Raw genomic sequence first — 22,897 nt, 5'->3', positions numbered from 1 at the left:
ACTGACAGAGCCCAGACTTCAGGAGCTCACATTCCTACAGTCGGAAGGGAGCCTTCACTGGCACAGAGTCCTCAGAAGGCTCACTTGTGTTTCCTGACGGATGATTCTTTGTATATTCTCTGATTCAGATGGTCCTCCATCTATAAAATGTTAACTCTACAAACTGATAGGCTAACCTTTGGTAAATTCTGGTGGGTACCAAAGTGTGAAAAACTCCATGATATTCAGAAAATATTAGGATATCGAGTTAATCTATGTAATTTAATAACCAATGCATATATTTATAACTAATTTTACAAATTAGTGTATATTTAAGGTCTACTCATTCATTCAAAGGCATACAACAATTCAAGGGTCAGCAAACTGCAGGCCATAGGCCCAAGCCAGCTGCCTCCAATTTTACTGCAACACGGTGTAGAGGATGCTGCATCCAGGCAGGCTGCCTCTGTCCAGGAACCTCAGAGCTACAAAGCAGGGCTTAACCACAGCTGACCTCAGTTGGCTTTGGCAAAACTGTCCATCATCCTCCTCAATCCAGGAACATGGGAGGATTATGAGGAGCTGCTGGAAGGCCATTTCCCTCCCATCTCCCAGTGTTCCAGGGAGCTGCCATGACAGCCTTTCAGCATGTGCCCACAGCGCCACCATGGGCTCAAAGAGCAGGCTGCATGATGGCTCATCTGCAGCTTGGACTCAGCCCCTGAGCTGGCAGGCACTGCAGTTGTCCTGTGGCATCCTCACCTGGCCCTCCTTTTGGTGTCATCACGTGGAACAACAGATGTAGAAAGGTACCACTCTTCTTCTACTCTTCTGCTGTCTTTGTATCCAATACAAGTGGATCATTGTTTCTTTCCCTGGCAAGCCTGTCAGTCTTGCCTGATACACAGCTATGCCCTTTCGTTGTGATGTGTGGCTGTTTGCATCCTACCAGGACAGAGTGGAGCAGCAGGAAGGGACACCGGATACCTGCGAAGCCTGAATTGTTTTTTCTCTGGGTCTCAGTAGAAAAGGATTACTGGCCCACTCATCTAATGAATGCAAAATCCTTAGAATGACTTTCAAGGTTCTATTGAATCCCCTCTCATTGCCACCCCTCGAGCTGAGCTTTTCTTTTCTCAAACACAAGGAGTTGCAATCAGCTATACCCCTAAGAAGCCTATGATATATCCTTGGGGAGAAAAATGGCCTGATTTTTATACGTGATTATTAAGGCCCGAGTCCTGTGGTCATTCTTTCTTCCTACAGAAATGAAACAGAACTCTGCAAACTCGATGCCAGAGTCTGCTTTTCCTCCTAGTAGCAGGTTATTACTTTCCCTTGGTCTTGACACTAGGCGGAAATAAAAGGAAAGGCTGATCTTGGCTGCTCCACCCTGAGCCTCCCTATGAGGACCTTTCCCATGTAAAGACCACTTGTGGCTACTGCCATGGCTTGACCAAGAGCCAAGTGCGTAGGAGGCAGAACTGAGGAGAGCGCAGCTTCCCCACTTCCCACCGCCAGACTCTGTACCCAGAGCTGAAGCTGCCTAGCTCCCAGGTCCTAGAACATAAAAACTAACTCACTTTATGGAACTCACGAATGTATGTGGTCAGTTAGGCCAGATGGGAAACAGCATCATGAATAGTAGAAGTTTCTCTTATGCACAACATCCTGAGAAGTAACCATTTCCTGTGAGTTGGCCTTATCGTTTGCATCATTTTCACACACTATTTATTACATGGCTATGCCCCAAAAGATTAATATTTAAACAAATTGTTTCACTCGGTTTTGAGGTCAACTTTGACTAAAATAGAAGATTAAAATACTGTTTTTTAAAAATAACCATCAGGGAAAAACACCACACTGTGTTCACGAGTCCCGATGTACGTGTGCCACAGAGAGTGTAGACCCTTTGTCAGCCTCCGCTGGGGTCCCTGGGTCACCTGGAGAATAACCAGAAAGTGGAGGAGCATCGTGGACTGTTTTGGAAAAAGAGGCCCAAACTTCCTTCAGGGCCCAGCAGGCGGTATGGTAGTGAAGGTGCTCAATTGCACACGGCTGGCTCTGGTGTGAGTCAGACACAGCAGCTTGAAAACCACATAAGGCCTGTGTGAGCATACAAATTCCCAAGAGGAAAGTGGAGGAGAGGGAACTGCAGCATAGCCACCCCCTCACGGGGTGATTTTTCACTTTCCCTTTTTCTTGATTTCTTTGTCTCTCTCTGGTAAGCCCATCCCTTTTTCTTGATTTCTTTGTCTCTCTCTGTTCAGCCCAATGGGGGAAAAAAAAAAAACTAAAAAAAAAGAACAAAAAAACAAACAACAAAAACTTTATGTCAATTAATCTATCCTGATGACAAAGGAGAAGAAAATCAATGTATCGAAGAGATATCTGAATTCCTATGTTAATTGCAGTACTATTCAAAACAGCTAAAATATGGACTCAAATCAACAGAAAAGCCCAACATTTGATAAATAATGGATATGAAAATGTGGCATATAGGCATAATGGAATATTATTTCATCAAAAGAACGACGATTTCCTGTCATTGAAGGTAGAATGGGAAAAGTCTGAAGGAAACAACGGTAAATAAAACAATCCAGGCTCTGAAAGATCAGTCATATATCCTTACTCACTAGCGGAAGCTAAGTAGCCACACACCACTTCACTCTCGGAGTGTAACGGTAGGCACACTATCCCAGTGTAGTGGTAGAGTGGGAGAGGAGAGGAATGAGAGAGGGGAAACAGATGCAAGAGTTTAAGCACGCAGGTGGAATAAGCTATAGCTCTAGCATTCCAGCACAGTGGAGCAAAGACAGTTGGTAACAATTCAACATAAATGTCAACCTAACCAGAGGTGAGTAGATTTTGAATACACACAACACCAAGTACTGATCAATACGGGGAAGGGTGGATAGGCTTGCTGCTTACTCGATCATTATATGCTGTAGACATGTTTTGGAAAGCTACACTACAGTCCTCAAATTGGTATAATTATATGTAAATTAGAAACTGTGATGTAAAACATATAAAAAATAAAAAGAGGATGCTAACGAGAAGAAGTCTTGGCTGGCTGTCCATAGACCTGAGGTCTGTCTGTCCTGGTACTAGCTAACACACAAAGAAAGTGTACTATCAATCAGCTCCTCTGGCTGAAACGAGAACACTGAGTGAGATGCCCTCACTGTGCAGGGGCAGCAGGGTGAATGGCAAATAGCACGGGCCTGAGGTCAGACAGCGCTAGCTTTGGCCCAGGTTTCAGGCAGGCCACAGGAGCGCTGAGGTCTTAAGCAGGATATCAAAAAAGCTTAGCTGCCATTGTCTCATCTGAACAGTAGAAATGATACACAGCTTTATTCTCAGAGTTGGAGCAAAGAACAGTTGGCACAGTGACAAATGTGAAAAATAAATTTGCAAAACTGTATCAACTTATCATTGCTAAACATTTTAAGCATTGTGCACTGTCATTGAAAATGGTTAATTGGGGACCAGTAGTTAACGTAATGGCTATGTTGCGGGACTCCCATGTAGTCAACTGTGGTTTGAGTCCTGGACCTGGTGGCTTAAACTCACACCGGGCATGTGTGCGTGTGTGCCCAAGATCCTGAGGGGAGAATGGAAGAGAAAGGATTGTGGCATGGCCATTCCCTCTGGGAGGTGATTTCTCACTTTCTGTTTCTCTTTCTCTCTTTGCTTTTCTGGCGAGCGCACACGCCCTATAGCAAAAACTTCTCAAAAAAAAAAAAAAAAAGAAAGAAAACAGATAATCAAGAATATAAAAAATGTACACATGATTCTGAAAAACACAGATAATTTGGATAAGTTCAATTTCTCTCTCTCTCTCTCTCTCTCTCTCTCTCTTTTTGGTAGGATTTTGCCATAGGGCATATGTACTTGCCAAAGAGAGAAAGAGAGAGAAGGGAGGTTAAAAATCACCCGCCAAGGAAGATGACCACACGGCAGTCCCTTCTCCTCTATTCTCCTCTCAGGATTCTGGGCATGCACACACATGTAACTGGTATAATTTTCAAGATGTTGAGTCTGGAACTCAAACTGTGTTTGGCCACGTGGGATTCTAGTATCTTAATCACCAAGCCGCCTGCTGGCCCCAATATGTTCTCTTCTTAAATAATTCAAAATTTATTCATAAAATTGATTTTCCAATAATGAAATAAATGCTGATTTCTACTATTGAAAGTATACTTGGTAAAGAAGTTGGTATATGATTGTTATCCAATTCCTGTTCAATGTACTTCTTTAGCGACATATCTAGACATTTAAATTGCTTTTGTCAAAATACCCCCATCATCTTTCCCTGTAATTAATCAAAATGACAACAAAAAATTCAGTCATGAAGATATTCATTTTTTTAAACATCAGTCCTGTGCAAGAAGAGTGGAGTGGGTGGCATCTCACTCCCTGACCCCATAATATACTATAAAACTGTGATAATCAAAACAGCATGGTATTGGCACAAGAATGGACAGGTGGACCAATGGAACAGAAAAGACCCAGAAATAAACTCCCAAACATACAGTCAGCTGATTTTTGACAAGGGATACCAGTCAATCCACTGAGAAAAGAAAAATATCTTTAGTAAATGGTTCTGGAAAAACTGGAAATCCACCTGCAAAAAGATGAGTCTGAACCCCTACATTTTACCATTGACAAAATCAACTTGAAGTAGATCAAAGATCTAAACCTAAGACTTCAAACTATAAAACTACTGCTGTAAAACACTGGGGAAACTCTGAGAGACATTAGGGGTAGGCAAAGAGTTCTTAAATAAGACCCCCAGAGCACAGTCAGTAATCCCAGAAATAGACAAGTGGGATTACATCAGATTAAGAAGTTTCTGCATGGCAATAGGCACAGTAATTAGTGTGAATGGACAGCCCTCTGAATGGGAGTATATTTTTGTAAACTATGTGTCAGATAAGGGACCAATAACCAGAATACATAATGAACTCAAGTGGTTTACTAAAAAAACAAAAGGATGAACCAAATTAAAAAGACGAGAAAATGAGCTGAATAAACAACTCTCTGAATAGCCAAAAGGCATATGAAAAAATGCTCAGCATCCCTCATTTTAAGGGAGATGCAGATCAAAACCACAATGAGGAGGTACCACCTCTCCCCAGTCAGAATGACTAAGATTAAGAAAACAAAAAATGATAAGTGCTGACGGGGGTGTGGTGAAAGGGGAACTCTCCTCCACTGCTGGTGGGAATGGAAATTGGCCCAGCCACTGTAGAGAACAATATGGAGATACTCAAGAACCTACAAGTAGAACTGCCATATGCCCCTCCAGTCCCACTCCTGGGTATCTACCCAAAGGACAGAAGAATGCTTAGTCAGAAAAGTGCTTGCACATCTATGTTTATTGCAGCACTATTCACAATTACTAAGACATAGAACCAACCTGAATGCCCATAAACAGAAGAACAAAATACCTCCCAGCCATAAACAAAACAAAACAAAACAAAACAAAACGAAACAAAAAAACCCTGGCTTTTGATAAAAAGTGGGCAAATATGGAAGATTTACTGCAGAGTGAAGCAAGCCAGGCTAAGGAGAGACATTATATATCTCCACTTAATATATACTGACTATTCACACTCTATGGCCAAAACTGAATGACTAGAGGATATAGAAAGATAGAAAATGGTTATAGATACCAGATACACTGTGGGAAAAGGATGGGAGAAGGAGGAGAGTCTGAAGAAAGACATTAAGGAGACAAACAGAGAGACAAGACATTTATGAGACAAAGAAGTGGGTTATTATCTGTTGATTATAATGTGTACAATATCCTCGACTGGACTGGTGAGAACTGTATTTATATTGGAACATTCACTTTACAAGCTAAATGATGTATGTGATTGCATGTATAAAGGTAATTAATACACACACATATATGTGTGTGTGCATATATATATATATATATATATTCTATACATATATATGGAATCGTTTCTCTAGTGTTAACTACAGAGGATTTCCTGCCTTTCTACAGGAGTAAAGACATAATGAAAAGAATCCAGACGAAGGGGGGTTTGAAATCTTTAGATTTCCTTTTCTCAAATGGGATATTAAAACACGCACTAGCCCACTCTGAGTACGGCTCACAGAAAGCCACATTCTATCTGCTGCAATGACATTTTCATCTCTTGCTGCTGTTCTATGAGCAAGCAGACGTGTAACCAGCAGGGAGATTCTGCTCCAGAGAGGGCTGCAAAATCTCATTCCCCAGGAGCCCAACACAGACAGACAAGTGTCTTTACTATCCTTAAAAGGAACAGTGTGATCTGTGACTCCTGGCCTCTGTGCCCGTGGTGCCAGCTCCTGTGGATTTTTGAGTGGGCTAAAGTGAAGTTGCAGAAAAGATGTCTGGATCCCAGGCCTCTGCTCCAATGCAGTGTCTTTCTGACGCTGCATGGATTGGGAGCTGAGCTGAGCACCCTGAGACCAGGTATTGTGTACACTGCTTCATGTTTTGCAGCCTCCCAAGCCTGTTCTGCCACCAGAAACACCCCACAGATGGCGCATTCCTTCCCTAGGCTAACCCTGCAGGGAGCACAAACTTCAAACAGCCATTGTTCAAAATTTAGGAAGTAGGCACATGTGAAAGATGGTTATTAATAACAACAGTGTCTGTTTAATATCTAAAACCACATTATTTTAGCTGGGAGTTTCCTAACATTATTCCTCAACTATCTCTTGTACCCAAGAAGGCAGTATCTGAGAGTATTCCTCTTCTAGAGTCATCGTAAAAGGAATACTGTAGTGAAGATACACAAATGCCTTCCTAAGAATAGCCATTGTGTAGAGGGCTGTAAAATTTACACTACCCATATTGATCCACTCGACTCTACAACAACTCACATGTGTTAGACTAGAAGGTGAGATCAGAAATATTTTAGTGCTCAAGGTCAGGAAATCTCAAGAGTCAGTCGGTAGCAGGAATTCCAGCCTCTAAGTGCCAAAGCCAGTGTCATCAGGCACCTCGTTTAGAGAAATTACGGTCCGAGCACAGTAGGTGTTTGTGAATGCTGATCAGGAAATTCACAATCCACACAGCTTTGGACAATGGAATTAAACTACTACGCGATCCAAAGAACGTTAAGAGAATCTTGACAAAGGAACACAAAGACAAAAGGACGTATCCCAAAGAACATAAGACAATCTTTGGTCTCAAGTTAGAGTATACAAGGGGTCTTTAAGAAGTTCATGGGAAATGTGTATCATGTAAAAAATTATGTATGAATGTCAAAACTGTACCAAAATAAATTTTCACTTTAATTCCATTTTCTACTAAGTTTTTCAAGTCCCTTCATATATGTGCAATTCCCGATGCAAAGTGCAAGTGTAGTATACACACCACACACCACACACTGCACACTGTACTGGGGCCGCCTGCTTCTCAGTTCCACTTCAGGCGTCACTGGCGACAGCAGTGGGCTGGCCAAGACCCAAGGACAGGAGCAGTAGTACAGTAGGCTCCTTCTTCCCACCTCCAGGCTGCAGGTCTTTATGACATTGGGGTCTCAGGAGGGAGGAGCATCCCCTGAGAGGTGCTGCCCAGGACACCTTGCAGGTGCCCCAAAAAGGGGGTGCTGCAACATCTCCATGGCTACTCCTTCTCAGGGGGTTGTCAGTCAAAGAGCACTAGCATAGGAAGTTGCTAGCTTCCCCCATTACATAAATATCCAAATAAAACATGAACTTGTGGGACCAGTACATGGCATAATGGTTACATTGCTGGACTCCCATGGATCCTGAATCCAATGACTTAAAACACATCGGGCACGTGTGCATACATGCCCAAAATCCTGAGAGGAGAATGAAGGAAAAGGGACCGTGGCATGGCCACGGAGGGTGATTTCTCACTTTCTGTCTCTGTCTCTCTGGAAAGTACATGCACCCTATAGCAAAAATTGCTTTGAAAACAAGTGAACTCGGGTGGGATTAACAGACCAACGCAGGAGCAATGCATGCCAGCACTAACACCTAGTGTTATAATGCACCAAAGAGTGTATTTTCACCCTGACAGCAGCTTACGAATTTTGCAGCTGTGATTCTCTGGATAAGTGCAAGTTTATTCTCAGCACAGTAAATCAGTCTGCATGGAAATTCTGCACCCTGGGATGAAGGGCTCACATAGCCATGAAGTTCCTGAGTGCATGTGGAAGCCCCTGCGTCCTCCCTCACTGAGTGGGCCCTGCTCACACACCCGTGCACCCCGGCCCTGGGGACAGCCTACCTGCGTGTGCGGTGGAACTGGCACCTCTTCAGGGGAATCTTGACCACATGCTCCCGCAGACCCACGAACAGGACGCTCTGGCTGTGCAGGATCCGCAGGCTCCTGATGGGCTCCCTCTGCCTCTCGGGGAAGAGCTCGATCTCTTCCAGCAAACAGCTGCCCGAGGTCTGATTCAGGGGTGCCCGCACTTTCTTAATCGTTCCGTAATCTGGGAAGGCAATGAGGGGACAGGGGAAGGTAAGTAAGTCCAGGTGGTCCCATGAGCCCCTCCTGGGTTAAGCAGAGAACACAACCATGGTGCTCCAGACACGAAGACCAATCAGTCGCTCTGGGTGGGGACCCAGGCACGGAGTGTCAGCCTACCCTGGGATGCTCTCATGCAGTCTGGGATGAGAACGACTCGCCTGACTGCCCATTGCAAGCCTAGGGAAGAGAGCACATCTGGCCTTGCAGCGGTAGCCAGCGGTGCGCCCCTGCCAAGGATGTCAGCAGTCAGTCGGAGGTGGCACCAACATGGAGACTAATGTGAAAGGCGACCCACATCCACAGAACAGCAGAGAGATGACACACCCCTTCCTGCCTCAGGGCCATCCTCCTCCATTGCTCTTCCTCCTCTACCTGTATTATCTCCATCCTCTTTCTCTCTAGTGCTTGCTCCTTGGGGTGCTTTCCTTGGTCTCAAATCTCCTAGTTCTTTTCTGTGCTCTTGAACACCCTTTTCTGACCCAGTTGAAGCCCACCCTGCTCAGGTTTTGTGCTCACCAGGCATTTGGGTGTGGTGCACTTACATATAAGCTGCCTGAGGATGAGGGTCGCCTGGACCACTCGGACTTCCCAGACAGGTTGTGAAGGGTGCAGAGCGGGGTTCACTCGGCATGCGGTGAGGGGTGCAGTGCAGCCAGCATCTACTGGGGCACAGACTTGCTCTTGTGGTGACCTGGGGAGCAGTCCCCACAGCTGTGGCCTGCAAGTCCAGAGCCTGGAGCTGAAGGCTCCAACTGGATAAATCCCATGATACTGGGTTTCAAATATCACGATGCTATCTTGCAAATATGGAAATGAGGCTACAAAGTTACTCTAAAACCAGAAGTAAGAAAAAGAACCTTTGAATTCAAGACTGCCTATCGATCCATTAAGCACAAAAGACTTCCGAAAATACTTTATATTTTTCTACCTCTGTTAAAGTCCTTATAGATGGAGGCTATTTACATTTAAAGAGAAAAACATCTAGCCTGGATTTATTAAAACATGTACATGTGAGGCATCTCAAGGAACATTTATTACGAACCGACTGAATCGTCACACGTGCTGTGTTAGGAAACTTGCTTCATCCATGTGAAACTAGCTGGTTAAACATGTCACTTTTATAAAGGCCATGCATGTGCTGAGCATGATTACAAGCAGTGTCTGCTTGGGTCGGCAGAGTGTGTGTCAGCGTTCACAGGAGAGCGAGCCAGCTACAGGAGAAAGACGGGGGAAGGGGTTAGCCAGAGGAAGGTGATGGCCAGTTAAATAAGAAATACGAGACCTTTATTCTACAGTTCAACTTAATTTTGACTTGGAACCCACAGTTCATATGCTTTTGTTTTAAGTTATTTCTTCCATGAAAAAGAGAGACTATACCCCCAGCAAGGTCTGCATGCTACAATCCACTCTCAGCCCAAGCCAAGCAGGATCGAGAGCACACATGTGGGAGCCCAGCACGTGCAGGGAGGCCTCAGGGTGAGAACCCAGGACCCTCCCATGTGTGTCCAGCACCGCAGATGGTCAGTCAAGCCACTGTCTGGCTCTGACTACAATATTTTGGGGCTCTTTCTGCCTGGGAGAGTGCAAAGCGTCAGTAAACTTCCACAGCACCAAGGCAGTGACAGGGATAAGACAGAAGCTTGAGGGAAGTGAATTTCAGCACAGATGTCTCAGCCACAAGACCCTGAGAGGAGGTCACATGGGCACCAGCAGATGGGGGGCGTCCTCCTTTCTGTGGAGCAATGGCAAGCAAACCCCTGGCCGCCCTTCGGGATATCACAATAATGAGACGTCCACAGAGACAGTCAGGAGGGGAGCTGGTGGCTGCAAGGCTCGCATTTGAGGTTAAGTGAGAGGCCCTGAGATGAAGGCTGAAAAGGATCTTTTTGTAGCCATTGAGGTAGAGGGAGCAGGTGGGAGCCCAGCTGGAGAATCACCATTCTGACTGTCATCACGCCGCGTGTCCCACCAGCCCAGCCCGGCATGAGAAGCACAGGCAGCAGAACTGAATCCTATTCAGTGGTTTAACAAAGACTCCCCACTGTTTATTATTTATTTTGTTGATGGATTATCCCTCTGAGAAATCTGCCCAAATTAATAACAGTCCAAATGTCAATATGTTCATAACAAATTTCAGATTCTTAGGCAATTGCAGCAAGAATCATATTTTGAAAGATCTTCAATAATTTGACATAAAAGAATTAGCCATCATTGATCAAAAATGTCCAATGCGTATTGCTGCCCTTCTTGTGTCTGAGCTTTCCATCTGATGGGGCTAACAAACCCACAGAGCTCAGCATTCCAGAGGCAGGAGCTCAGTGAGGTTTGCCCACTGGCTGACACCCCAGGGCTCCCCTCTCTGAAGCTTCTGGTCTCATGTCAAGCCCCTTCCCTGACACCCCCCTCCCCTGGGGGCCTCGGGTCAGCTGAGGGGAGCCTTCCTGTTTCCCTGCAGCCTTTTCTGCCCCTTGTCTTTGCTCAGGGCTCTCCTCCCTCTCCACCACCGTCTTCTTCCCATGCCCCCCTTGCTGGGGACAATAACAACCACATCTGTCCTCACACCTGAGTCTCACTGCCCAGAGCCTCCCTGTCTCTGTGGTCAGGCATCAGGGGCAGATACCAAAGCTCCACCGGCCTTACCATGAGACCCATGCTGCCCACCAGCTGTCTTACCACCTGCACGCCATCTCAAGAACAGAGAACCATGAACCGTAAGGCACAGGATGACACCCCAAGTCCTACCAAACCCCGCCTTCCTCCTCACCCCTGCTTACCTCTTCCTTACCCTCCTTGAAGCTCACACTTCTGTTATCCACGCTGAGAACACTTCATCTGGGCTTCCTCAGCACTAAGACACACATGACGATCCCCTCTCTGCCAGGACCCTCTGGGTAAGGCCACCGCATGGGCTGTGTCATATCCATGGGCCACGCTGGACCAACCCCTCCTAACTTCAGGCTCCACCCTCAACTCTGCCTCACTGTGCTCTGGACACTGCTTCCAGGAAGCACCTAGAGCCTGTGATTGCCCCAGACCCCACACAGGCGGTTCCTTTGCCTGAGGTGACAAAGGACAATGCCATTTTCTTCCTGTGGTGGGAAAACAGAGCCCAGCCCACTGGAGAGACCCAACATACCAAGCGTCTATTCAGTATGAGAAAACACAACAGCTGAACCCTGGTCAGCCCCTGAGAGCGCTTTATGTTTTGTTGTGTTCACTTTACAACAGTTACCATGGCTTTAATTACCAATTCACTTGGTTTGTGGTTTCTCCGCTTGATCTGAGCTCCGCGCGGGAGGTCATTATGTCAGTTTGTCTTCTGTCACAGGCAAGGTTGCTATTGCTGCTGCCTGCAGAGACTTGGTGCTTCATAAACATGTGCTGGGTGCAAGACTGAGCAACTGGGGGGAGGGGCAGGGAGGCAGGGATGCAGGCAAGCTCAGAATGGGAATGCTACCATTTCTCCCATATTTATGAAAGAATCTGATCATATTTTCCCCATTTTGACCACTAACAAGAGCTACATATAAGTCAGTGTGAGAGTGAAACAAGAAGTATGTTTCCCAATGTACAAATGATTGTAATTGTCTTATTTGATAAAATGTTAACTCTGAAAATTGGCCATAAAAAGTAAAATCATATACATCTCCTGTGCATCTGAAGTTTAATGCTCTAGTCAAAGTCAGTTGCAGGAAAAAAAATACATGCTAGAAATCCACACAACGTTTCTGAAGCCAGCAGGTGATGTGGTGGTTAAGGCGCTGGATTCCCACATGACCAACCACAGTTCTAGTCCCATACCCAGTGGCTTGAAAATCAGTCTGTGTGTGTGTGTTTGTGTACCCAAAATCCAGAGAGAAGGATGGAGAAGAAAGGAGAGTAGCAAAGCTGTCCCTCTGTGGGGGGGAGGGGGTGATTTCTCACTTTCCTTCTCTTATGTCTCTCTGTCTCTCTCCTGTCCAGCGAACGCAAGTGCCCAATGGCAAAACCTGAAACAAAACAAAACAAAAAAAAACTTCTTGGGGCCAGCAGTTAGTGTAATGGCTATGTCGCTGGACTCTCACCTAGTCAACTGTGGTTTGAGTCCTCGACCCGCTGGCTTAAACTCATGCCAGGTACATGTGCATGTATGTCCAAGATCCCAAGAGGAGAATGGAGGAGAAGGGATTGCGGCGTGGGCCATTCCCCCTGGGGGGTGATTTCTCACTTTCTATCTCTTTGTCTCTCTCTCTGTCTTTCTGGAGAGTGTGCATGATGTATAGCAAAAACCTCTCAGGGAAAAAAAAAAAAAACCTTCTTAATTATCCACAAACACTCTGAAATTAATAAGGAAAGAAAAGAATGGCACTTTGTGTGGCTGCCGCTCACCTCCCCAGGAAGAGAGGAGAGCATGATGCGGAGCCAGCACAGAGCTGACAGAGGGACGCACAAGGCTACCGACATAATAAACGCAAACGTGAGCATCATGAATTTATAGTTTACCTCTGAAGCTACAAACTACAGCCACTCACGGTGGAGACACAGCTCCTCCAAGACTTCCGGATGATCAAAGCCAACAGCAGTCATTTGAAAAACACAAATAATTGTACTTACAAAAAAAGATCATTAAATATAATACCATGGATAACATATTTGTCACATCTTAGTAGAACAATAAGCATGTTTATATTCTAGGATGACAGATTAAATACAGGATACTCACTTAGATGTGAATTTCAGGTAAACCATGGATAATTTTTTCAGTCTGAGTATGTCCCATTCAATATCACTCATGGTTTACCTGAGATTCACATTAAGTGGGCATCCTGAATTTTTATTTGGTAAATCTGGCAGTCCTATCCTCTCACATCTCACCTGGTCATATCAGCAAGCTGGTGAAGATGTCTGAATATCCTGACGTCCTACATGAAGACATGGAGTATTGGAGAGGAGAACTGATGTACGTTTTCTACCAACTGCACTTTTCAAGTTCTCTTAGTAGATCAGATATGAAATGACTTTTCACTTTAACCCTGATGAATGAGATTGTAGTAATGGTCTCTAAAGTTAACATTCGTTTAACAAATACTGTTGAGGAAATACCACAAGAAGTAATCTTACTTAAGAGTGCTCTCATTATCTCTGTATTCCATGAATCCTTCTAGAACTCATGAGCTTGCCCAGCTGGGAGGTTAAGGAGAAGCAAGTCAATGTTCTGACACACTAGCTGCTGCCATCTGCTTTCTGTCTGAGAGACGAGCAGAAGGTGGCAGCTGCTCCCGAAGGCAGCGTGCTCTCCTGCTGCCCTGGACCACAATCCCTGTCCAGGTAGAACCCTCACTTGGGCACTGTGAGGCAAGCACAGTGCCTAGCATCCCTGTCCCTTGTACTGCCTGTTTAAAGAGCAAGACATGCAAAGGCAAACTCAAAACAACTACAGATGAGGGAGAGCTGGTGTACACCTGAAAGTCAGTATTTCTAGGAATAAAAAAAGAGAACAGCTGCCCAAGGGAACAAGGCCATGAATGTGCTGTCACCAGACTAGCTCTCAGTAATGTGCCTGCCCAAGATAAGAGGAACCTAGGAAAAGACGAGCACTCTCCTGAGTACGTATCACTAGTGTGTGGGTCTAAACAATTCTAAATACCGGTTGTTGCTAGAGACCAATGAAGTCATGGAAGTTCAGCCGTATCTCTGGTGATAGGAAGAAAATGTAGAGGTAAAGGTGGATTACCATAGTAACAGAGACAGTCTCCTCACCCTCGACAACTGAGCCATTACAAGAATGATCAAAGTAAACGCAAAAGATATAAATGAAAATGGCTTACAAAGGTCAAGTTTGCACATTGTCACATGAAACAGTAGTAAATTCAGTTATACATGTGACTGCTGGGAAAAATATTTCCAGATACTTATTAAAAAACTGGAGTGTAACTTGAAAAGGACAAGAAGAAATTGCTCCAAAGAATGCCAGCCACAGGAAATGATTCATGAAACACTGAATCGTGTCTCATCAACTTGTACCCTACAGGAAGTAAGTTCACATCCCAGAATGGTTACCAAGTGTGGGAAGAGCAACTGGAAAAAAAAATGTTATTCAAAAGGACATTTTAAAAAGGGGAGATGTAAATAAAATGTTCTTAGAGCATGGTAGTAGATAACACTACCTAGGACAAACGTTCAACACATTTCATGGAAACAGACCATGCCCGTGGGACATGGGCCAAGGATGAACATCCACACAAACCCACAAGCGCTGGTGTCAGGAGCTGGGAGCCGAAAGACTGTATCTAGATTAGCATCAGTCAGTGGAGATACATTACAACCCACAGAACTAATTGCAAAATTTTCTAGTAGCCACATTTTAAGAGGAGGGAAACAAAAAGAGGAAAGAGCTGGCTCGGCCACTGGCATTCGGGGGCGAGAGAACACTCTGTGCCACATGGATGGGCATGACTGGGTTCCCAGGGTGACCTGAAACACACCGTGTGTGCAGTGGAGGGGAGACTGCATGCTGAGATCCTGTGAGGGTGTCTTCTCTCTCTCTCTTCCCCTCAAACAAATAAGCTCAAAAAAAAAGAAAGAAAGAAAAAGAAACAGGTGAATTAATTTTAATTATATATTTTTACTTAGCCCAACAAATTCACTGTAATATGTAGTAATTCAGTGTATAATCAATATAAAATGATGAATAAGTATTTGTCTTTTTTAATATTAAGTCTTTGAAATCAAATTGCATTTTATACTCACAGCCCATTCCAATTCATACAAACCACATTTCAGATGGCCAGCAGACACACTTCAGGAGGTTGTGACTATGCTATTGGGTAGCGTAGGGGTACAAAGGTGACCCAGCGCTGCCCCAAGAGTGAGGTGTCTGAATCCTCCCTCCACAATGGGAGACAACTGAAATCCACAACACACAAGCTCCCCTTCTCTGCATTCCACTACTGAACCCTGCCATACTATTTCTTTTGAAAAATGAGTTCCCACTCTACACATGCTTAAAAGTCCCTGCATGAGGCCAGTTGATTCCTTTTTTAGGTTAGATAATGAGGTGCATACAGGTTAAGTAACAGTTAGTTACATCACCAACGAGCACAGCCTGAGAATGAGCCTGATCTACTCCCTATCTGCTCACCTGGCATCACCTGCTGGCTATTTACCCACAGGCAGGTGATAGATGCCCTGTGTGAGTGAGAGAGATTATCATCAGATCATTTCAGACCCTTATAGACCGACACAAAGCAATCGCAGTCATTAGTCAAAACAGTTTTTCCTGTTTTGTTTGCTTTGTAGAATTTTTCATTTTTCTAGAGGTCTAGTCCTTTCTTTTCTTTGGAGTGTAGCTTTTGTATCATTTTTCTGAATGACCTTGGCCAACCTAAAAAACAGAAACTGCGTGGCTGATGTTATTCTTTAATTGTTTCCACACCCTGAATAATCCACATGTTAAATCCAATGCAAAGCAAGGGGAAAATGCATATATTTATCATCAAACTAAGCTGGCAAGTTAAGAGACACACAGGTGTACAACGTGATGCACAAACAAAATTATAGAAAATATAGACCATCTTTTTCCCCTTAATGTAGGAAACACTGTCAATTTTCTTAATCCTACAAAATCAATTACTGGAGGAGAATATGAGTAGCCCTATTGGTTGTAGTCATATATAAATGAAAATCTTTTTTTTATCACTAGGTTTTCTAGATTAAATTTTCAGTCACAGGACATTTAGAGCTGAAAGGTACTTACACTCATATTTTGACTTTGTAGTTCAAAAAAGCAAAACTCAGAAAGGCTAAGTGAGTTCCAAAGATCAGACAATTGGGCCAAAATTTAAATCTGCTTTGTAGGGATTAAGTAGTGATTTCTGAATTTTCAAAGGTTTTATTTTTTTAAAAAAAGCATAAGCAGAATGGAAGGCAATTCCTTTAAAATACATGAGTAACAGTTGAGTTCTTGAAACATCAGGTGAACTGATAACACAGTATATTAAATAGTCTTGATAAGTATGATAAAGACAAAGCTATGATTTATAGATAACTGCTTACTGTATCACGACTTCACTACACAGACAACTAACGTATACGTGGTTCCAGTCCTAGGATAGCTATGGCTACTCTATTAGGCTTCTAGGCTTCCAGTTCCATGAACACATGAAGCAAACAAGGGAATCAACTGGTTTTTATAAACTTTCTATCAATTTCATTTTATTTTTTAAAACAACACAAGGTGAAAAAATATTTACTTACACAATAGTGTACAATAAAAATAAAGTCCTTTAATCATGGCTTGATACATATAATGTAAACTCTAATGTGTGCATATTTCAAGTATTAGTGCTTGAAAATTAACCAGACTTTTGCCTTTAAAGGAAAATAGATGTTTTCTAATTTCAATTACTCATGTGGCAAACATGAATTTAGTAGTTTAACCAAGATAATATTTTGTGTCTTCACAGTAATGGTCAATTTAAATGAATGTAAGGATGACAATCTCTCACTTGGTATGAAAATATGCATACCAAGATGCATGCATATGTAATTAAGATGGAGACTGTTAAGAGCTGAATTGCATTCACCCAAAATTCATATATTGGCATCCCATCCCCTAGAACCTTAGGATGTGATGTATTTGAACACAGGGTCTTTAAAGTGATAGTTAAGATAAAATGAATTCATTTGTGTGGTCCTCACCCAATATGGTCGGTATCCTTATAAGAAGAGGTCAGGACACAGCCAGGCACAGGCATAGAGGAAAGACCAGGTGAACACACAGAGGGAATGTGGCCTCCTACAGTCAAGGAGAGACATTCCAGAAGAAATCAGCCCTGCCCACGCCATGACCTTAGATGCCCAGCCTTCAGGGCTATGAGACAATTTCTGTTGTCTAAGTTGCCTGGTCTGTGGTTCTTTGCCATGACGGCCCTTAAACCCAACTACAGAAGCTCTATGTCAAGAGAAGGGCATTTAAGGGCCAGGCAATGATGCACCAGTAACACAACTGGACCCACATGGGAAAGGCTTGGGGTGCGCCAGCACACATGTGTACCCGTGATCCGAGCTGACTGATGCTGGAAGTGGATCAGAGCGTGAGGATCCTATTGGGGAGTCTTTCTCTGTGGTCTCCCTCTCTCTCTCTGTCTCTGATGGAAGAAATCAAAAAGAGTAGATAATATTAAAAAATAGATTTTTCATCTAGCTCATTTGTTCAGAGCAATCTCAAAACTAAACTATCAATTATTTTTCTATTATTCTCTCATCATTATTACTCAAATTCTAATGCAAAGGCATAATAAATTCTATGTTAAATTCAACTTTTTAAACCTTGTATGATTATAAGACTCATATTATTAATGGCTATTATTTTCAATTTTAAAAATTTATTCCACTTAACCTCCTGTGTATGTGTGAATGTGGGTGTGTTTGTACATACGTGTGTGTACATACATATGTGTGTGTGTGTGTGTGTATTTAGTTCTGATTTAGAATAGAGGCAGGGGATGACATAGGCTATTTAACATTTTATAAAATTGGTGCATTTGGAAAACTTTATATAATAATTCATATAAATGGTGCTACTGCTCAAAACCATTATGTTAATGCCTATGGTGATCTTTAGAAAAAAATTAGAACAAAATGAGCACTTAAGAATGAACTTTCAAGTACCTGAGAAAAAGGTCTGATTATGATGAGTTTCTTATTGGAAAATTTTAAAAATTTTAGGAATTCTAAAAATGCCCAGAGCACATCCAAAACATAGGATAAATATGTTATCTCCCTTAAGATACAACAAGATTTAAGATGGAAGAGTTGTAACATATGTGATGCTTATAAAAAATTATATTTTGAAAGGAAAGAAAAAAATTCATACCAACAAAGACAGGAAGATAAAATAGTCGGGGAAAAGTAATGAAGAGTGAAGGGGTCACCAGACAGCACTGGATGGTCAAGCTGCCACCTGGACTCCATTCTTCCCTCATTATTTCTCCAACTTTTGTTTGATTCGAAGGGAATGTTTACTACTGAGCCTTCCATGTGCTGAGCCCAGTACAGAAATTAAACCTATGAAAGACAAGTGTTCCCAACAGGCACCTGGGACAGGGCTAGAGAGTCATTGGGGATGCCAAGGCTACTTCATTTCCAATCGTGCATTTGACTCTGTTTGATTCTCCACTGCTAAAACCTACAGGCATTTTCAGTGTTTGTCTCATCAACCGAGAGTTACTGCAGAGTAAAAGAAAACCTTTTGTATTTGCATCTGCTACTGTTTCTGGCATTATCAGTGCGCTAATGATGAAATACCTTCTTACGCTCACTGGGCAGCACGTCTCCATAGCAACAGATCATTATATAAAGTTCATCAATTCAGCCGGTCGTTATTTCAAACCAGCAGACAGCTAATATATTAAGAAAGTTCTTTCTCTTAATTTGTAATTGAGCAAATGAATTAAATTGGTGTTGGCGCTGGGAGCACATCCTTACAATTATGTAGCAAAGGAGAATTAGAATCGGAAAACTGGTCTTCTTAGCTAGTGTATGCCTAAAGAAGAAATGTTAATTAGATCAGTTACCAGACACAACTGATGGCTTATTTTTCCCCCCAAAAAGTAAACATTCCTCATCATAAATTGTATGCAACATTCTTTTATCCCAAAGTATCGCCTTTAACTATAGCTCCCGATCCCCGCCATCAGCACATGAGTTCTAGAGAGGCAGACACTGAGGGCTGTGGCCTGATGTTTGCTGTCATCTCCTGGTGTCTAGAACAGAGCCTGGCACATGGAGGTTCTCAAGCAGAGCACAAGGCCCACCCACTGTGAAGACCCTGGGACCCAAACTCCGAGCAGAGCCTCCCAACCATTCTTACAGGCTATGTGGCCAACAAGGACCTCTGTGTCTCCTTCACTCTGGTGCCCAACTCCAGCACTGGGAGGTGGGAGTGAGTATATTTGTCTGAGTGCCTGAGTGAAGTGGCAGGTAGGGTACATGTGATGAGGATTTGATACTGTCACTGCAGTGGCTTGCAGGCACAGGGCCTGGCTGAGTTTTGTCTAAAATCAGTCAGCTCCCCGCCTATCAGTTCCCGCAAGGAGGGGAAATGACATCTCTTTTACAGCAGCTTCAACTGCCCTGCTGTCTCAAAAGCTCCTTTTAGTCCTCTAAATCATAAGCCAGTACTTATAGGAAATTTACCACTGGAGTTTCCTGTGAATAAAAACCATATTGCATTTAAAACAAGAGTGCAATTAATAGAGTCCTCTGGGCATGCTTTCTAAATGCTCATCTAACCCCACGGCTTAAATCTAACTCCAATCATTCTGTTAAGGAAGCAATTCAAGTTTCTAAAAGGAAATTACTTGCCGTAGATTTATTGTATCTAAATTACAAAACCGCCACCCAGTCTGCAGCATTGGCAGCCCTTCTCTGGCAGTCACCGGGCAGGAACACAGAGTCTGAATTACCCTCCCGCCCCCAGTGGTGAAATTTACACTGTGTCTGGCCCCATTAGTTGTCCATTGAGATGGTTGAGAAAAATCTATGCTAAGCACTTTCACACTTTGGAAACATTAATTTAATAGAAAAAAAGAGAGCTCTCTACTCAGTGCAATAAGAAAACTATTGTGTCATTTTGCCGGGTTGCTACATTACACTTATTATGACTCCTGCCTGACAGGCTGAGCTGTTTGGTAGCCTGAGTCTTTACGTGCTCTCTTCAGGCATAATTGTATCCATTCCTATGACTTCAGTGAGGATCCAAGCTCTCTATTACTGATAGAAACCTCCTCTCTTGTTTCAGAGGATCTCCAACCTCAGACCCACCGGTGCATCTGGTACTCAGCTTATCCAAAACCAGACTCAGTGTCTCTCCTTGGTCCAAGCCTACTCATGCCTCTAACATCCTGGCTTCATCATTAGGATAAAATGCTCACTCTGACCCATCCTACCTTTCAGCTTCAGCTCGCCTCTCCACGCACTGCTGCAGCTAATCGATATCTTACCCTTTCCAGACACCTCGGCCCTTTCTATATCTGCATGCTTGCATAGTCTGTTCTTTCTCTCAGGAACGTTTGTTCTTACTTTCTCTACCAGGTGACCACCCATCTCCAAGGACCAGGTCCCAGATTCTTCTTTTGGCCGTTTCTGACCTTCCAACCGGTAGGCTTCTGGAAGTTTAGTCTTATTCAGCTAAGATAGTGGATTGGGTCAAACCGTAGCACAAATATGGTGTGAGCTTTCCTTGGCATTCAATGATGGGGAGACTTAGTCTCATCTGTGAATTCTCATCTGTGATACTTTCATCTATTTAAGACACAGAAGGCCATCAACCAAGGTTTTTTTTTGTTTGTTTGTTTCTTTGTTTTTAATGAATAAAAGATTCACAATTCTAAAATAATGCCTTAGAATCAATCTTGAAGCTCAGAGCTGAAATTTATTTTTCACTTTTCTTATTCACTAAGGAGTACCAGGGGAATAATCACATTAAAATTTCTATCACTAATTCTGAGAACTTGAGGAGTTCACAGGTTGCCTGTAAATTTCTGTGCACCCCTTGATTGTCCACACCAGTGAATGACACTTGAGAGGTAGAAGCTGATGCGAGGTGAGCGTGAGCAAGAATTTGGAAAGGACTATTGGACAGGAGAGAGCTCAGAGAACCACAGATGGCCCCAAACATTATGACCATGGAAGTGACTCAGGGAGTTTGCTGAATTAGACTTCTCAGGTCTGGTAACAAGAACTCCAGGTGAATCAATTGAGTGGAGCTAGGACGATTCTTTGACCAATAATTAAAAGCTGTTAATCCAAGATGTCAACAATGAGGTTCATGATAGATTAGTTTTTAGCCATGGTGACTACTTCTTTTTTTCTTTTTCTAAGAGATTTTTGATATAGGGCACGTACAGAGAGACAGAAAGAAAGAAAGTAAGAAATCACCCCCCAGGGGAGATGGCCACACCACATTCCCTTCTCCTCCATTCTCCTCTCAGGATTTTGGGCACACATGCCTGGCATGAGTTTCAAACTGCCTGGTCTGGGACTTGAACTATGATTAACCAGTGGGAGTCCAGTGCCTTAACCATTATGTCACCTGCTGGTGACTATTTCTAACTTCCTAAAGTCCCCTCTGAGTCTTGGGAAGTTCTTTCTGTGCCTTAGTCATAGTTAGGATGCTGGTGAGGACACCACAGCCAAAGACCTTTCCTCTCCTTCTTCCCATACATTAACGCTCCTACACACACACAATAGAAAAAGCCAATGTGCAGAGCTGTGAACTTGCACTTCTGAGCGACAGAGACTAGATAAGATCTCCTCTTATAATTCAAATTAAAACTTTGTGCAATAGATACTATGATTTTTGTTTGACAGTTGCAAAAACTGCCAGGCTTATAGAAGGTGCATCGTTTTTTAATGTCACTGAGCTTATAAGAGATGCAGGAAATAATTGAACTCAAATATAACCTGGAACTAAGCCTTACATTTTCTCCAATCCCTGTTTAATTCTTCTCCTCCTATTCCAGTCAAAAGCTGTGTGGAACCTTCACTTTTGGAACAGAGATAGAATGCTTAGCCAGTCTTTGGGGACATGTCCAATAGAAAACCTTCACTTCTTACCTAGACCTTGAAGGAAGAGTCAGCCATGGCCAGACAGGACGGTACTGAGGACATGTAAGAGAAGGGGCAGGCAGCCCAGTGAAGATTAGGGACCCTAGCTTGTGTACTTGGAAGGGAAATGCAGTGTGTTGGAGCCAGGGCAATAGTTCAATACACGTGTGTCTGTGTATGATCATGTTTGAGAGGAGAGTGTAATAAAGTACTGAGCTCGGCAAAATACTGTGGGAGGCAAGTCGACAAAACGTTGTAGACTCGCCATGCCAGTACCTTATGAATCAGCAATTTAGCTCAGCCCCCGGGTCATGAGTACGTTACCATGCCAGTTACCATACCGAGAAACACATCCGTACTCACAGTGTGGGCAGCTTTGCCCTATTGAGCTGGTTGCCATGGCAGCAGACAACCTCATATTCTCCAGGGTGCTATATGTAAGGCATGATTTTCAATGGCTGCCATAACTGAGATGTCTTCCTGGATGAAACCCCACACATGTGTGACAGGAGATAGCCACAAGGAGGCAAGCGGTAGTGACAGTGATGACAACAGAAAGTGGGAAACAACCCAAATGGCAGTCAATGGGATTACCAGAAATTCAGGCAAACAATATATAGCAGGGAAGATGAAGGAACTTGAGCTGTGTGTGTGTGAATGTGTAGGAGGCATGCAGAGAAAAATATAAAACAGAAAAATAAAAGCCAGTCTCAGAAGAACTCAGTGTAGGCCCTTTGTATTCATAAATTCTGCATTCAAAGTTTCAACCAAACTCAGATCAGAAATATTTAAAAATAAATAAATAAAAAGAATAGAAAA

The 22,897-nt window shown here is 43.3% G+C and overlaps 1 protein-coding gene across 6 annotated transcripts in view; it reads right to left on the bottom strand.

Annotated features, from left to right (window-relative positions):
- SEMA5A (semaphorin 5A) overlaps positions 1 to 22,897 on the bottom strand; it is a 525,920-nt gene that overhangs the window by 109,539 nt on the left and 393,484 nt on the right. For all 6 annotated transcript variants that reach the window (XM_027769892.1, XM_006143315.2, XM_006143312.2 and 3 more), the window contains one exon: positions 8,243 to 8,450. In XM_027769892.1, coding sequence (XP_027625693.1) covers positions 8,243 to 8,450 — 208 coding nt within the window. The remainder of the gene's footprint in view (positions 1 to 8,242; positions 8,451 to 22,897) is intronic.

The sequence above is a fragment of the Tupaia chinensis genome, unplaced genomic scaffold (genome assembly GCF_000334495.1).
Source record: "Tupaia chinensis unplaced genomic scaffold, TupChi_1.0 Scaffold000096_1, whole genome shotgun sequence".
Taxonomy (NCBI): Eukaryota; Metazoa; Chordata; class Mammalia; order Scandentia; family Tupaiidae; genus Tupaia; species Tupaia belangeri.
This window is presented reverse-complemented; position numbering and strand designations above follow the sequence as displayed.